The 16,532-nt window shown below is 37.0% G+C and overlaps 1 protein-coding gene across 2 annotated transcripts in view; it reads right to left on the reverse strand.

Moving 5' to 3' along the window:
• MGMT (O-6-methylguanine-DNA methyltransferase) overlaps window positions 1-16,532 on the reverse strand; it is a 169,590-nt gene that overhangs the window by 13,813 nt on the left and 139,245 nt on the right. For both annotated transcript variants that reach the window (XM_053450429.1, XM_053450428.1), the window contains exon 5: window positions 6,755-6,894. In XM_053450429.1, coding sequence (XP_053306404.1) covers window positions 6,755-6,894 — 140 coding nt within the window. The remainder of the gene's footprint in view (window positions 1-6,754; window positions 6,895-16,532) is intronic.

The following is a 16,532-nucleotide window of genomic DNA, read 5'->3' on the forward strand; positions in this document are numbered from 1 at the left end:
CATGTGGCAAACCTGCGTGGGTCACTTTACTTCTGCTCATGCGGCAGATCCGGTACGTTAATGTGAAGCCGCGGGCTGGACACACTTGGCAGCAAGCTGTATGAGTGTAGAAGTGTTACCCTGGTTCAGCCGTGATTCTCTGGATCTCCACGATCAAAGGACAGATCTCACCTCAACAATCTGGATAGATAGGTTTTATTAAAAATGATAACAAAAATGTACGTGTCACAGTGGGGTAATGTGATTTCATGGAACTAGCGTAACCATTTTCTTTGATTATTTGGTCTGTGTTGTGTTGTGTTTACCAGTTAATCCAACTCACCATTAAGTCAATACTGTCTAATATAGTTGCAATAAAGGCAAACAATATTGCCCCTGTTTAATCCTTCATTTTATGTCTCCTTGCAGGTAGAAGGGTAAAGTTTATTCACTAAAGTGGAAGTTTACCATAGAGTATTTTCAGTTTGCTAACTTCACTAAGCATTATGAAAGGTCAATATTGGTGAGATACTCCTTCAAGCAGGGCTGAGCTGGTTCTGCATGTATAGGACAATAAGTAAGGCTGCTTAAACTTCACTAATTTAACTGAGGTGCCAATGATCATTTGTATCCATTGGCTTATTATATAGTTTTCATGCATCCTTAATCTAACATACTTTTTGGGTACCTGACGAACTTGCAGTTGCTATAGGTCAGGGTCTGCAATATGTTAACTACACAGATGCCTACTTGCCATGGAAGATACACTATTGCAGTAGAACATTTGCACAAAGTTGGCCTACCACCAGTTTGAGGGTCCATCCATTGGCTGTTATCGTTTGTTTAATTTTTTTTCAAAATTGACCTTCATTTTGTCCATTTAATGAAGTGGATCTATACTTTTTTTTCTAAAGGATGTCACACGAAACTTGGATGCATCAACACACAAGCTGATGACAGTTCCAAATGAAATGAGATGTCATCCCACATACAGAAAAGGTTGCAAAACCCATTGAGTTACAGTGCCTACACAGAATCATAAATGGTCACCTTCAAGGGTTACAAATGTAACAGAAATAAAATGACCTCAAATTTAAAGCATTAAAGAACTGCTTTTAAATCCTCGTTTGTCCTACATACCAGGGAAGTGTGAAAATTGTAAATTGTCAAATGTACAAGTGTTTACGTGTGTATACACAGGAGGAAAAAGTTCTCAAAAGGACATAATAGAAATCCAGAATGGCTATTTAAGGACACTAAAATAAACAGAAAATATACAGCCGATTTAAAGATTAAATTGTATAAAAACATGCAATGAACCGAGGGTTTATAGAATATTTTATGTATTATTAACGAAAACTATTCTATGATTCACATTGTTGATTTTATATTTTTTGGCTGGCAAACCGATATTTTTTGGTATGCTTCACCTTCTTAAAACAAAGTAACCTCTGCAGTGTCCATTGTGGGTCCGAGTGGGCTCACAATCATAGAAATCTGGTCTTTGGTCTTATGAGGCCTTTTGCATGACGGCCTTAAGCTGCATTATTCAAAAAGCTGTAGAGGCTGTCATTGGTATAGAAATCGGAATCCATTACTTTTTAAATTTATTTTGCAGCCCTACTTAGTGAAGGTCTGATGGCTTTGCCCATTTTCTATCGCTTAAGCTCGCAAGATCAGGGCCCTCTTCTCCTTTTATACCAGTGCTGTATGTCTTAACATGCGTTGTCTCCCCCATTGAGGGCTTGATAGCTGAAACATTCTTGTGTCTCCTCTGCTAGGATATTAGATATTTTCTTCTCTGCTTAAAATCCACATAATAATCTTTAAAGAAATCGCATATGCAGGATATAGCTGTTTGTTGAACCTACTAAATGTTGCTATGGTGAAGATCTGATCATGATATTAAATAGATTGTATGAGTGCCTCTTATTCCACAAAGCCAAGTAAATGTCTGTTATCTAGGGCATGCCACCTCACCATAGTATGGTCCAAAGGCATTAGGACAGGAAGTGACAGGAGCCCGTGGCAGGAAATTGCATACATCTACTTGGAAGAAGTGCTAGTTCGATTCCCACTGGGCATATACGATAAACCACATTAAACTAAAATTAAACATTCAGCAAAATAATTAAAGTTTCTATATAACGGCCGTGTTCTCCGTTGCCAATTCATGAAGTCATATTTTAGGCAGTCCCGCATTACATATCCCGGTATGGGATAGATCTGTACATTCCAAGGATTGTAACACATAGAATTATTACAACCATAAAAAATGTAAACTTACAGGAGACAATTCTTGAGGAATAGCTATGCAGTTTAGTGCAAAAAAAAAAGGATGTGTAATTGCTATATACTAGAAATGTATCTAACTTTGCCCTGAGGCTGCGAGAGAGAAGACGAATCAAAACTAGCGGTAACAGCAGGTTGTGGTGCGAACAAATCAGCTTTCCTGTTAGCCAGAATGCAAACAGCCCCAGTAAACTTACAGCAATTTGTTTTTTAAGCGCAGGTTTTCTGAGAGTAGGAACGGGGAAACTGGTTATGGTCAATCTTATTTCAGTTATTTTCTATCCCTCGGTGGCAGTATAAAAAATTTGTGTTCACTAATATAATGCCACAGTTTGATTATATTACAGACTGCAGAGCTGCTTTAGGGGGAAAAAAGTCTTCTTGCACATTCCTATACATACAGTTTTCTTTGGAAAGTCTCTAATACTATAAAAGAGAAAATGTTTTATTTAAACAGTAATAATATTGCAAAGTATTCTAGCAGCCTTTGTGGCGCTTTTCTATTTAAATGCGTAACCTATGGTAGCCTTTTATATGCTGCATATTACATTTTCATGACACAGAGATGAAGGAGAATCTTCTTAAAAATATATTTTGAATATATTTTTAAAATTGTTATTTTTGTGTTTGGAATTTTTTGACATTTACTGCTAAAAAGATTCAGTTATTTGCTTGCTATGTCTCAAATGCCATATACTCTTTTTAATTTGTCTATTGGTACACTGCCAAAAATGATTGCATACACTTTTTCTGTAAATGAATGGTAACTGGTGATTTGCCAGCTCTGTGTATTGCTCTATGTAGCATTCATTCATTAGAACCAATCAAAACTTTGTTAAACATTATGGTCAAACCACTTAGCCGTGTATTCTACATGGTGCCTTGGTCCTCATAACCAAGAGGTGTAATACACGAGAAACTGAGATTTATCCCAATTGTACTCCTGATGTTCATACCTGGGAACTTTGCAGGTGGACCCGGAGTATCAAGATAACGACCACCAGGTTCTATGGGTCAGTTTCCTCTTTTCTCCAGCATGGTAGCAGTGTTTGCTATGCCCCATTCACTTAAGGCTGTTTGGGGATAGCCCTATCCTTATCCATGACTAGCCCCACTCCTTTATAAAGTAACTCCCAAGAAATGAGGACAGCTCCAAGTAACCCAGCATTAAGTTCCCAGATGCGTTGAATCATTCTGGGATATTTTGATTTCAATTGTTCAGTTTTACCTGCTGAATTCAGTAGAAGTGCTGTACAGGTTGCATAAAGTGGCTGAACTTGAAGTTGTGGTGAGTCCACCTCTAAAGTCATTGAAGCTAAATTCAGCCTGAGGACAACTGAATTGTTTCAGCTATGCCGACGTGTGTGGATAGATCACATGATTTTTAATAGAGGGATAATGAATGCAAATTTCAGTCATTTAATATTAATACAATTCTGAAGCCAATGGTGAATTAATAATAATATTTTATAATATAGTTTTATATATCATATTAAGATGTCTTGTATAAAATAGATTTCAATATAGCTTACCATCGCGTAGAATATTCATTTTTTATCATAAATTTATAAAAATTGTAGTTCATATACCTCTAGAAGGATGCACATGTGAGCAAGGAGGTCCATGTCTGGACTCACCTTTACACTTGGTGTGGATCCCAAGAGATCCTTGGGTTAAATCACATACAAAAAAGATTTGAGAACAATTAGCAGAGCATGGACAACCACCTAATAGCCTGCCCTAAAGTGTGTCTCTGCTCAGGAGCAACCTTAAGTTTTAGCTCTTTAAAGCCATTATAGAGGAAAAATCTCTATCAACGTATTATTCTGATTCTGTCTACAAGGGCAGTCCAGAACCAAAATGTAAAGCTAATTTCCTGGTGTGTTTGGTATCCCTCTACGCACAATTCAGTAAGGACTGTGTGTAATGGCACAAGTGAGCTGTCTGTTCTCATTATTTTTCTTAAGCATTCTTTGTATGCAATTTCACTTTTCAGGGATTTTTGGGGTCCACCCCAAATGTTAATGAGAGTTTAGACATGGACCTCCTTGCTCTCCTGTGCCAAGAGGGTTACCAAACCACACACCTTACACCTTGTCTGCGCTTAATTGGTCCCAAGTGGCCTCCTGGCCCTGCTCCTCACACTGTGTACATATACATACTCTCTCACTTGGAGAGGTAATACACTGCGCCTCCCATAATTGGGTACCATTATGGGACACCCTAATCAGACCAACCCTGTCTGAAGAATTTGTAGTGGTCCCAAGGCAACTACCCCTCTTCCATATGTATGCAGGTGATACTTATTCTGATTTGCCATTAGGGAACTTAAGTTTATTGAGCACTGCAACTGCTTCAATCTAACACAGCACACAAAACAAGTGTACAAAGCTGTCGATCCTTATCAGAATTCTACACATCACAGCCTTTCCATTGAAAAGTTTATTTGTATTCATACATATTTTTTAAAATAAATATGGACTAGTAACTGCAGAAGATTATGTACTGCTGCTTTTAACACACACACTCACACTAACACTTTAATTCTTTGTTCATGTGAACTTTTCCATGTAGGAACATATGCATGGCTCTTTGTGCAGCAAACATGGCAAATCTCCAAAGTTTATATCCTTCTTCACTGGAATCTGCCCACTAGTCTTATGTGGGTCACTCTGGTTATGTGGGTCAGCTCAATGCCAAAATTCCTCTGTGAGTCACAAACAGAAAATTGATGTTGTATCCATTAAATAGCTCCATGTTGCCACCCATGTGTGGCCAAAGTTTGCTTTTGTTGAGAAATCAGGCTCAAGAAGAAAAAAAAATTTGAAACGTGTGAGTGAAATCTGTCAACAATTAAAAATAATTGACTGGGAATGCGGTTTTGACATGAGGAGTTGGTACAGACACTCAGAAATTTATAGCTAAAAAAAAACCTTTGAGCTATACCAGCCGAGAAGGAGTTAAAGCAATGCTTTAGTATTATTTCAAGGCCATTAATTTACATCAAGAAAAAAATACTTTTTGTAAAAATAATTCGTTGTTTTTTAAACGTTTGATACTGTAAGAAATCACAGTATATATAACTTTATATTGCTTTTGGCATTAGCACTGATTAAAATATTTCCTATCCAGGAGTAGTTTTTTTTATACAGAATATAAATGTGATTTAACTGCACAAGGTGCCGGGTTCAACAGTTTCAGCGTTGAAGAGGAAGTTTCTGCGGTAAAGCACTTTTTGCAACCAGAAGAATGTATGAGGAGCAGGAGGGCAGAAGATGCGTAATTTAGCGACAATGATTTAGCCCTATAACATGTAACATTGTACGTTCTGCCTATAACAATGTATCTTTTTGGCATGTGGCAATGTAAATTTAGCTTATACTGATTTAAAGGCGCTGTTTCACCTACCCTACTAAATGTAATTGTAATAAAATGCAGCATTAGAAACATTGAGCAATGCCCATACCATTCTCAGAAATATGTCTTTGTACAAATAAACTTTTGGCTCATTCAAAAATGTTGTCATATGACACAAAAGCAGATGCTGGCAGAAACTTAAAAAAATGTATTAAAATGTTCTGTGTAGAACACAGTGATTAAACCAACAGCAAGAAAAACATGACAGATCTGCTGTTGTATATTTGATTTACATGTCCACAATGTCTTGGTGTGTCCCCTTCAGCATACCAAACCATTTTGGACAGTGTTATGCTTCCAACTTTGTGGGAACAGTTTGGGGAAGACCATTTTCAATTCCAGTGTGACTGTGTCCCAGTGCACAAAGCAAGGTCAATAAAGACGTGGATGGATGAGTTTGTTGTGGAAGAACTTGACCAGCCAGCACAGAGCCCCGACCTCAACCCCACCAAACACGTTTGGGGTGAACTGGAACGGAGATTGCAAGCCAGGCCTTCTTATCCAACATCATGCCTGAGTCCAACATCATGCCTGGATGAATGGGCAACAACTCCCACAAAAACACTCCAAAATATTGTGGAATGCTTTCCCCGGAGAGTGGAAGCTGTTATAGCTACAAAGAGGGGACCAACTTCATATTAATCTCTATGTGTTCACAATGCAATGTCATAAAAGTCTCTGTTGGTATAATGGTCAGGTGTCCCAATACTTTTGTCCATATAGTGCATATAGATGCTTCTAGTGATTTTTCTCTGAAAACTTATATCACACAGGCCTGCCAGTCAGGCTGGCCCGCAGGAAAGCGATTCTTCATAGAGGGCTGGCCTAAATTGAGCTGCCCCATTCATGGAGAGGGGAGTGGGCAGAAGGTGCCAGCCTTTCCTGGTACTCAGACTGTATCATGGGCACAAATTCTGCTGGCATCAGCAAAAAAAGGTAATTTACGTGGAAAGTTGCAAACAGATATAGACTTTTTTTTATACTAAAAACTAATAAAGATCTTACCATGCCTTTTAGCAGTGCATGATGAATAATGCTTGTAAGGAAACCATTGATGTTTTCTTACCGGATTGCTCTTCATTGCCCCTCCAACAGCTCTCGCTGCTTTCTCGTTGCCTGCGATTTTAGCCAGCTCCTTATAGGAAACAGTTTGACCCATTTTCACTTCATTCAGCAGAGCAAACAACACTGTTTTTGTAAATGAATCTGAAAGAAAAACAATGTTAATAAGTGATTGACAGGCAGAAGGACATATAGTTTGTAGGATTCCACAATATTTCTCAACTATATAAATAACAGCACCCCTCCACCCCAACATGTCAAGTGTGACCTCAGGGCATTCAATTCAGAGCTTCATGAAGTGGCCACGTAGGAGCAGCGATGGCATGGACCCTCAACTATTTCGCAGCTCCTTGGGCCAGTCAGGGGAGATCAGCAGATCTCCCCATCAGGAGATCTTTTCTTGTAGGAGAAAATTAAAATACTTATGCTTCTGTGCAATAAGCGTTCTGACAACTCCTGTTTCTCTAAACCATGTAGTAAGAGTTAAGACTGAGGCTTTTAGTTCCCATCTGTTGACATTGCTGTGGCTAGAATGCATGTTTAAATTTGTTATTGCAATTTTCATAAACCGGCCACAATTTTAATACAATGTCACTGCACATATCTGGCATATTTTATATTAATTGAGCAAATGTACTCTTTAGCCCCAGATGATGGACCCATTGTGTTTATTTTACTTATACTCTATTAGCGGTTGGAAAAATCAGAGGGAATTAGGCTTAATCTAACACAATGGAACAGCGAGGCAGATACAGAACTGTATTTTTAGAGGCTGTAGGCCTAATTTCAGATGGAATTCTGGCATGTATTACACATATTGAGGATTATTAACTATGAGAACAAAAAGTCTTATTTGAAATGGTGTTCGTTTCTTAGCAAAATGATATTCTTGAAGCACTTTTGACATCTTATGTTCTTAGGGTTCTTCTAGCTTTTCTGGGATCACAGCTTCTAAAGATCAATGTCATATTTTACATATTTTACAGGCAGAGCAACTTTAGTGTTCCTCTCTTGGTGGTTTAATGGAACACATCACAGTGTGACTTGGTCTTTAGATTTTAAGCTTTAGTCAGCATCTTGGTGATCACCAACCTTAACTCACACTCCTGCACTTTCAATAAAACTGTGACTGTTAAAAATCCAGGGTGAAGTTGTGTCTGAAGGAATATTCCCCAAAACATCAACATTGTTTGTATAGTATATGGAAATGTTATTATGTCTTCTTTTAAAACCTGGGATACCTTTTCTTACTGAGGCTTTAGAAGAAAAAAAGGGTACAGGCCCTGGTTCTAGTAGGTGATGTTTGCATAGTTCGAAAATGGTAGGTTAAGATGACTTTTGGGTCAACCAGGAGAGGAATCTGACAGAACTTCATTCACTTCCATTGTCTTGAGAATAGAACCCAGCCCTGAGGTCTTATAGAGACTTATATATTCAAACATATACAGAGAATAAACTGAACAGGTACATTATGCTAATTTGCTGCCATGCTCTGTTAGATAATATTATTTTATCATATTAAAGATATTGTAAGATTAAATACACATTGCGTTGGATTTTTTCAAGCAGGACTGTTTCCGGAATAGCATAATGTACTTTTAAGGTATCAATATTTAGGTTGTTTATCTAAAAGCAGGCTGTGAATGCACTGTTTCATATAATGTGCATACAATATAACAGTTGCTCTAATATATAGGCAGAATAAGCAGCTGGTTATGGCTCCCATTGGTTTAAGGACCCTAGGAGGTTAAAAGGAGACACAAATCCCTCATAAAGTTATATTACTCTAATTATTTTCTTTCAAACACATTAGTGCTACGGAATCTGCTGGTGCTCTATAAAGAAATGTAATATAATGTAGATATGTATATTGGGTTCCTTAGTTTTATGCATACTTTTTTTTATTTGTGCTAAAGATGGGAACCTGATGTATATTTTTGCTCAGAGCCCCTAAAAACCTAGAACCCCCCCTAATAAATTGGTCTGAATCTTTCTATAGCAGGTCAATTGCTTATTATCTAGTCAACGGCTCTCAACTTATGGGAATCAGTGAATGGATGATGCGGGGCATAATTACTATGAATTTAGCATGGCATTGGTAGGCATTTCTCTGTCATAGTTAGATAGATAGACAGACAGACAGACAGACAGACAGACAGACAGATAGATAGATAGATAGATAGATAGATAGATAGATAGATAGATAGATAGATAGATAGATAGATAGATAATAGTACAAACTCTTTAGCAGTATATAATGGCAATGATTCAGGCCACCAGTTAAAAGAGCATGTTCAACGAGCCAAAAAAAACTGAATGAAAACAGTTAATTAAAATACTGTTTCTTCTTTCATTTAAAGTATATTCTCCTAGTAATGTAAAGTTTGAAATATAACATGATATAAAAAAAAGACCATGGAGGAAAAAGGGTAAAACATTTTATGTAGTTTAATTCAATATACTTGTGACATCTCTTTGCGTTTCTGCTTTTGGGTTGGAAGTCAAAATGTACTTCTTTTAAAGTGATATTTTTTAAAAAGAAAAATAAAATAATAATGCAAAATGAACTGACAAATACATAGGAAAATAGACACATTTCCAAATTTGGCCTTTGTTAAATGTAGGTCACTGAATCCAGAAAAGGGCAAATTTAAACGTATTTGCAAGTAAGTGGAAAATTTGCACAGGTTAACTCAGAATAATAACTTCCAACACTGTTGTGTTGTCCTCAATAAAATTAAGTCAAATAGTTTTTGGGACACATCCCAGGTTCATTTTGAAGAATATAATAGTTTTGCCATTTAACTAAAGATCAATAATACTGAATAATTTTACCAGAGCTATACACGGAGTAAATAATCATTCTTTTAATTTTAGCATAAACATTCTTTTTTGGAATAACAGTGGTAATGACACTAACACATTGCTCTCTTAACCCCTTCATGTTAAAGAGCTGTGTGGTACACAAAGGTCTAATAAGTGTTTTGTTGACAGCACGTTTTCAAACTAAGTAACATACAGTGATTTGTAACATGACTAAAGTCTATTTTTTACCTGTTAAGTAGTAAGAGGCCCAAAACAAAAACACAAAGCCCAAAAGCCCAGTGGACTCTATGTCCTATACTTACTGATGATGACCCACCAGCTAGGCCTAGTAAAGGAAGGCTCCACAAAGCCTCTCTCAGGTAGATAATGCTTCTCTTGGACCAGCAGCATCTCTTACGCAATCTTGTGTTTTGCATTGGACTGGGCCATTGGCCTATCCTATTCTCCTAAGCGCTCCACATTGAGCCATTTACATAATTTGTGCAGCGCTTGGAAGAGTCAAGAGCAAAATCTAGCACAGAAAGTGAAACCTAGTGCCCCTAAAGTAAGGTGGAAATACATGTTTATTGCCAGTCGGAGGCTCGAAAGACATGTTCCTAGGAGCTCCAAGGATCTCAACGCAGGTCTACCAAGTGCAATTGTGTGCATTGTTGCTATATCACTATGCTTGAATTTGTGTACTTGAAGACAAAAATATGTGATTACACTTAGATATATAGATAGTGTGAACAGGAAAGAAGCAACTGGGCCATGTAGTCTCCCCTTTTGTATGAAGGGAGCAGATTGAGTCCAGGTACATACCCCTAGGAACTTTCTTCAAGTTCCTCATTCCATTCTGTACAATGTAAGGTCTTTCTGGTGTGCCCAACTTCAGATGTGATTATTAGTCACAAATAAAGTATAAATTGCAAACAATTTCTATGGCATACTTAGGCAAAGAAATATGCTTCTTGACCTTAATGGTGCAAATATATATTTAAGTCGTAGGACATTTAGCCCAGTGACATTGATTTTTAAAATCCCTTCCTAATTATGTTAGTCTTATTATCGTATTCAGCTTTCTAAGATTTGCATGTCTTAACTTTTAGATATGTCAAAAAATGACATTGAACTGTTAAGCTTCAGGCATAGTTACTTAAATTTGCCCAGAAGAGGAGTCTGCACTATTTCATGTGGGTTAAGTGTGAAAAAGCCCATCGGAGACTATAGGGAATGCTAATCACTTTGTTGAAAAAAAATATGTTTAGTCTTTAATATAATGACATTAAGCAAATTAAACATAAGCATAATCCAGGTGATACCAGAAGGTCACCAAAGAAATTAACTTTTTTGTTCATTAATTTACATGGATTAGCAGAGGGCAAAAAGATAGCAAATCTCCTTTAGTTTTCCTCCCTATGATATAATTTCAAACCGTACACCATTTGTGGCAGTAGGTTGGCTTTGGGGTTAATCAGACTGATTTGTCCTTTTAATTGCTTTCTATTCAAAGAAAATTCATTAGATAATGTTCTCTTCAAAATTCATGAATCAATTTAACTGGAGAAACCACATTATCAGCTCCGAGTTCATTAGCAGCCGCATTTGTGTTACACGTTGATTGCTGGAAGAGTTTCCTTAGGCAAACATAGTTTGTTTACTGTGATTCCGTCTTCAAAATGGTTTATTTGACAGCATATTGTAACTTTACATAAATATTGCTTCTTTGGCAGCAACTAAATTAACGCTATCTGTGAGTTTTTAAAACGGATTACAAAAAAAATATTGCAACGCTGTCGCAGAATTTTCCCTATTTATGCCTTTTTTTCACAACACAAAAAAGGTAATTGAACACAGCCTTTTTTTTTTGCAGGGGGAACCGAAAAGGGAGGTTAGACTCAGCAGGGTACTTGGAATTAGACTTTAGGAAAACCTGTAAGAATAAAATGAGGAGTCTGTGGAAACTTAACTGGAGCATGGAACAGTTACAGGAAACAAGGGACTGGTTCCAAAAACATCATTCAAGAGCAAGGGTATTACTGCAAGCAGAAAGTAATGTCCGAATCGCTGAATCTCATTTACATACCAATAGGACAGTCTTTTTTAAATAAAATTCTACAAGTTAACCAAAGCATGTTATTAAATATGGATGAAACTGAAAAAAGCACCATTCTCACACTGTATAAGCGTGCTTTTTATAATGCTCGATATGTTTCAGAAATGCCTTGATATAATGTTATGTGAGAGCTTTACTGTATCTTTAAGAAAATGGCTATTTCTGTGTTAGAGAAGAGCAACCTAAAAAAGATGTAACGTTACATACGTTTTTGGGACCTCAGAAGTCTTTTGTTTAGATGCAATGACTCTACCTGAAGAAGAGTCCTCTGAGGTACCACAAGCTTATGAAATTATACATCTATCTCTATATCGGTCCAATAAAAGGTACAAGCTTCGACTAAAGACTACTATACGGCACAATGTCGCCTTCACATAAATTTTAACGTACACAGAACTTATAGTTTTCAATTCTAGTTTAAGGTGCATGCAATATATATTGGCATATACTAAAGTACTTGTATTCAGTTAGCCTCTTAATACTCCCTGCCTCAGTCCTACATACTTCCTAACTGTCCTATTTTTAATGGGACAGGGCAGATTTTCAGGCACTGAACAATTGTCCCACTGAGCCGCCCTACTGTGCGGTCATTAGTGATCACAGGCCAGTTGGACCTGTAGAGCTGTAGAGTTCGTCTTTTCCAGCCCAAGCTCAATCGCAGTTTCCATGTAACCATACTACCGACTGAAGCAGAGCTTTAATGGATTGTGAAGTGGTTGCTAACGGAAGGAAGGCAGACCAGAGGAAGATAGGGCTTAAATATTCCCAAAATCACATACTCATTGCTTCATTTCACTAGTGGATACACTGTCTATATTGGTATTTGATATTATGTTTTTGTGGCTAAGAGGTAAGGTTAGAGAAGAGGCATGGCCATTTTTACACAATTTGGTACCTCAATAAACAAGAAACACCTCTCCCTTCTGCTTACACTCCAGAGATTCAGAGTTGACATTCCGTGTGAACTACCTTATGCTAGAATGTTGGATACAGAGACACGTTCAGTCCCCTTTAACACTCTCATGTCATAGTATAAATGAATGCACTAAACATCATTCCTTGACTTTGTAATTTGAAACATGCCTATTCACCCCCCGCTACTTTACCTTATTATTACACCATGTAGGATAACCTAGACCACCTACTACATTAGTAAATATCTAATCAGATTAGTACCAGCAGAACCAACATTGCCAAATGGCAAATAAAGATCCCAATTATCAATTTGGTCAATTGACACGAATAAGCAGATGGTACTGTACGGTTTCATCAAGATCATTATTTAGCAGCTGGATATTGCAGCACATAATGTTATTTTATTACAAAATACTGTATTAGCATATCAATACCCCTCACCAAGACACTTTAAATGTCTTTTTTAGTAAGTGCATGTAGAAATAAATAATAAAAAGTTTCACCAGACGTTTCTAGCATATATATATAGTTAATGTTACCCTAGGGCTAGACAATTTATGTAGAAGCCAATCAATTCTCTGAGCCAGGAATGGGATTTTAGGGGTCCATAGCTACCTGTTCTTGAGGTCACACCAGACATGAATGGGGCTTTCCAACATTACAAACTATGATAGTACCAGCTTGTGGAAGTAATGAATGAAATAACCTGGAGTTAAGATGCAAACTTCCTTTCATTCCCAGTCCTCATCCCTCCCACACTGTAAGTTCTTGCAAGGAGACACTCACTGCTTAACCTTTATGTTTTCATTTTGCATTAATGTTAAACTGATATTTATGTACAAATATAGAGAACGTGCCAGTGCTTCATAAATAATGATGATGTCAGTAAATAATAACACCGAAGCAACATTATTTCTAGAACTGAAACAAGGTTCACTTTGTCATTCCATCACAGAGATGGATTTAGTCCAGGTTGTACCTCTAGAGTAACTCTGGAATATTTCAACAAATGGTGAACTTTAACACTCCAGTTCTTACAGACCTTAAAGAAATACAAAAGGGGCTTGGATTTCCAATTTCCGATGAAAATGTTCCATGGGAATGCACTTATATGATGTGTCTGTTCTGTACTAAGATAGCTAAAGAAAGATTGGGTGTTATGTATATTCCTGCTGGACCATATTATTGGTTGCTATGGGGACTACTTTTTAAACTTTGGACCAAAATCACAGTTTTAATACATAACCTCAGTTGTGCTCCATTATCCATGTGTTCCTAGTCATGCTTCTCAACGATTACCTTTTTCTTCATTAAAACTAGTTAGAGAATATGGGACACAATCTTGGTTGCGAAAGGAAAAAGATACTTAGAGGTTGTCACCACTAAATAGAAACAGCTTCTTAAAAGTTCCAGTATTGTGTTTTGTAAGTGATTTAAGCCTCACGAGAAAGCTAAGACAGACCTGCTAATGTTATTAGCGTCATTACAATGTTACCTACTACGTCTGCTTAGGAGACCGATAATGAAGAATTTAACTTTTCTCATGAATGGAGCTGAACAATTATTAATTTCTACCAAAGACCCTTAATTTTTCTAAAGGCCAAAGGACTGTACCTATCGTCCTTAAAGAACCACTATACTTTAAAAATAACTTTGGCTTCTGTTCCTTCTAGTATTTTGAAGGAACCAACTTATTTCAAACACTAACCTGGGTAAGAAGATTGTGTAATCATTCGGCCCCATGGTAATGGCTATCCATTGCAGCCAACATTTTCTTACAGCCAGGTTTATCTACGATATGCATAGATACGGTCCTGTATGTTAACCCTTTGACCATAGAAACTCAACAGAACATAATCTTAGCTTGTACAGAATGACGCTTTCATTATATTTTTTCTGTTATATATATATATATATATATATATATATACACAGATTTTATTTTTACGTATATATATATTTTTTTTATTTTTATTTTTTTACTTCATGCCATAGAAATGTGCATTACTGGATTTCATGAACATATACATACATGAAAATACGTAATATATATATTGTATATATTATGTGTAGGAAGTCATCCGCTTTAGCACCTGAGGTGGCTTTTCTGCTCAAGGGCTCATGAAACCTCTTAAGATTTCAGAAACCCCTCTGTTCGTGAGTGAGCTGCTCAGATAAAACTATAATCCCACTTCTGCTTGTTAGGCACACCTTTTATAACAAAGAGGTTCAAACCACAGTTGGGATGTAGGAATAAATGACGAAGAAGAAACATGCATTTAGCAATTATGATGTACCAATGCTTAAATGGCTTATCCGCAGATTACCTGACAGAAATTTCCCAGCTCTTATATGATTTCTCTCCCAACATGATAGAAGCAGCCAAATGCCTATCCAAAGCTCCCCGAGATAAAATTAGCCTTGGAGAGTAGTGCGATATGTACACACACAAAGCTCCCAGTGCTTTAGTGAGCTCTCTGACCTCATACCATGCGTTCACCTGCTGCTTTGTATTATCCTATGTATAGATTTCCACGGTGATGCAGGCATTGTTAGCACAAATAAAAAGATGTAAAAGTAAATACTAATTATGTCTCCCTCACAGTCACTCGGATCCCCTTGTGTAACGGTCTCATGTGAACCCTCTTCTCCATCTGTTTTGTCCTCTGAGTAACGACCTTGCAAAACAATACCAGATCTGATTTGTGTGCGGATAGTCGTTGAAGTTTGGATACTCCAGAGACCTGTCACACCTGTATTATTACTGCATAAAGCTTTATAAATCCATCAACCAAATCCACCATGGTCCACACATCTAGAGCTTCTGTTCCCCTTTGTATTCTCCTATATTTCCTCCCTGCAATAAGTTTACATAATACTTCAAAAAATTCAAAATATAAACAGAACCACATGTATCACTTTGTTGTTGGCTCTTGTTTTGTGTTCACAATAAAAAAAAGTTTTATTTTTTTTACTTTTTTTTTTAAACATTTATTTAGTTGCTGTAGTGAAAGAAGCCTTGAAGGGGTAGTCCTGTGACCTAAGTAGCCTCACCAACTTTGTAATTTATTTAATATACATTTGTTTATTTGGGATGTACCCACCTTACCCTTCCACGCCACCTCAATGCACCATGAGGAGGCCATGCGGAAGCTGTGATAGAGGACTGTCCTGTGGCAAATGGGACAGTTTGGAAGTATGTATTTGTCACTGGGAAATCCGGTTACGGCTGTAATCAGTGTCCAAAAATTTCAGCATAATATTGCGAGGCTACATTCAAGATAAAAAAAAAAATGACAAACTCTTCCTTCACAAATTATGTGTGATTCAGAATGTCAGAAAGTGCTTTGTGTTAACATAACATCCTTTTATTTAAGGAATCAGGAAGCCTACTTAGGCTAAAAACATGATTTCACTCTCATGAATATAAATGCTCTGACAATCTCAGTGTAGATCTCCTTGCTGTGGAACATAATCCTATACATCCTATTGGCAGGAAATATTGTAGTATTAGCCCTTAGAAATGAATACTTTGTCTCGAGGAAGAGCGAAGCAATTATGATAAACTTGCCATGTGTAGCTCAGCTGTATTAACAAGAATGAAGGTGTCTAAAGTCAAAATCAAATAATGTAATTTAAACCAGGAATTAGACCCCTTAACAAAAGCTTCGAAAACCATAAATAAATTGGGAAAAAACCCATGTTAACGAATAATAATAATAATAATAAAGCATTTTCCTAATTAAAACCTGAAACCTATAAAGTTAATTTCAATGTGGAGGTTTTAGGTAATGAATCACTCGGGGTGGATACTTTTAGAAAAATATCTTGATATGTAGCCACATGAATCATAGGGATTCAATCCGTTGTATTTGCCAGGGGTTAGTGATAAACCCACTATAACCTTATGTCTATGGGATGCAGCTGCACGTGTCTTATCTCTGCT

This window comes from Spea bombifrons, chromosome 11 (genome assembly GCF_027358695.1).
Source record: "Spea bombifrons isolate aSpeBom1 chromosome 11, aSpeBom1.2.pri, whole genome shotgun sequence".
Lineage (NCBI taxonomy): Eukaryota > Metazoa > Chordata > Amphibia > Anura > Pelobatidae > Spea > Spea bombifrons.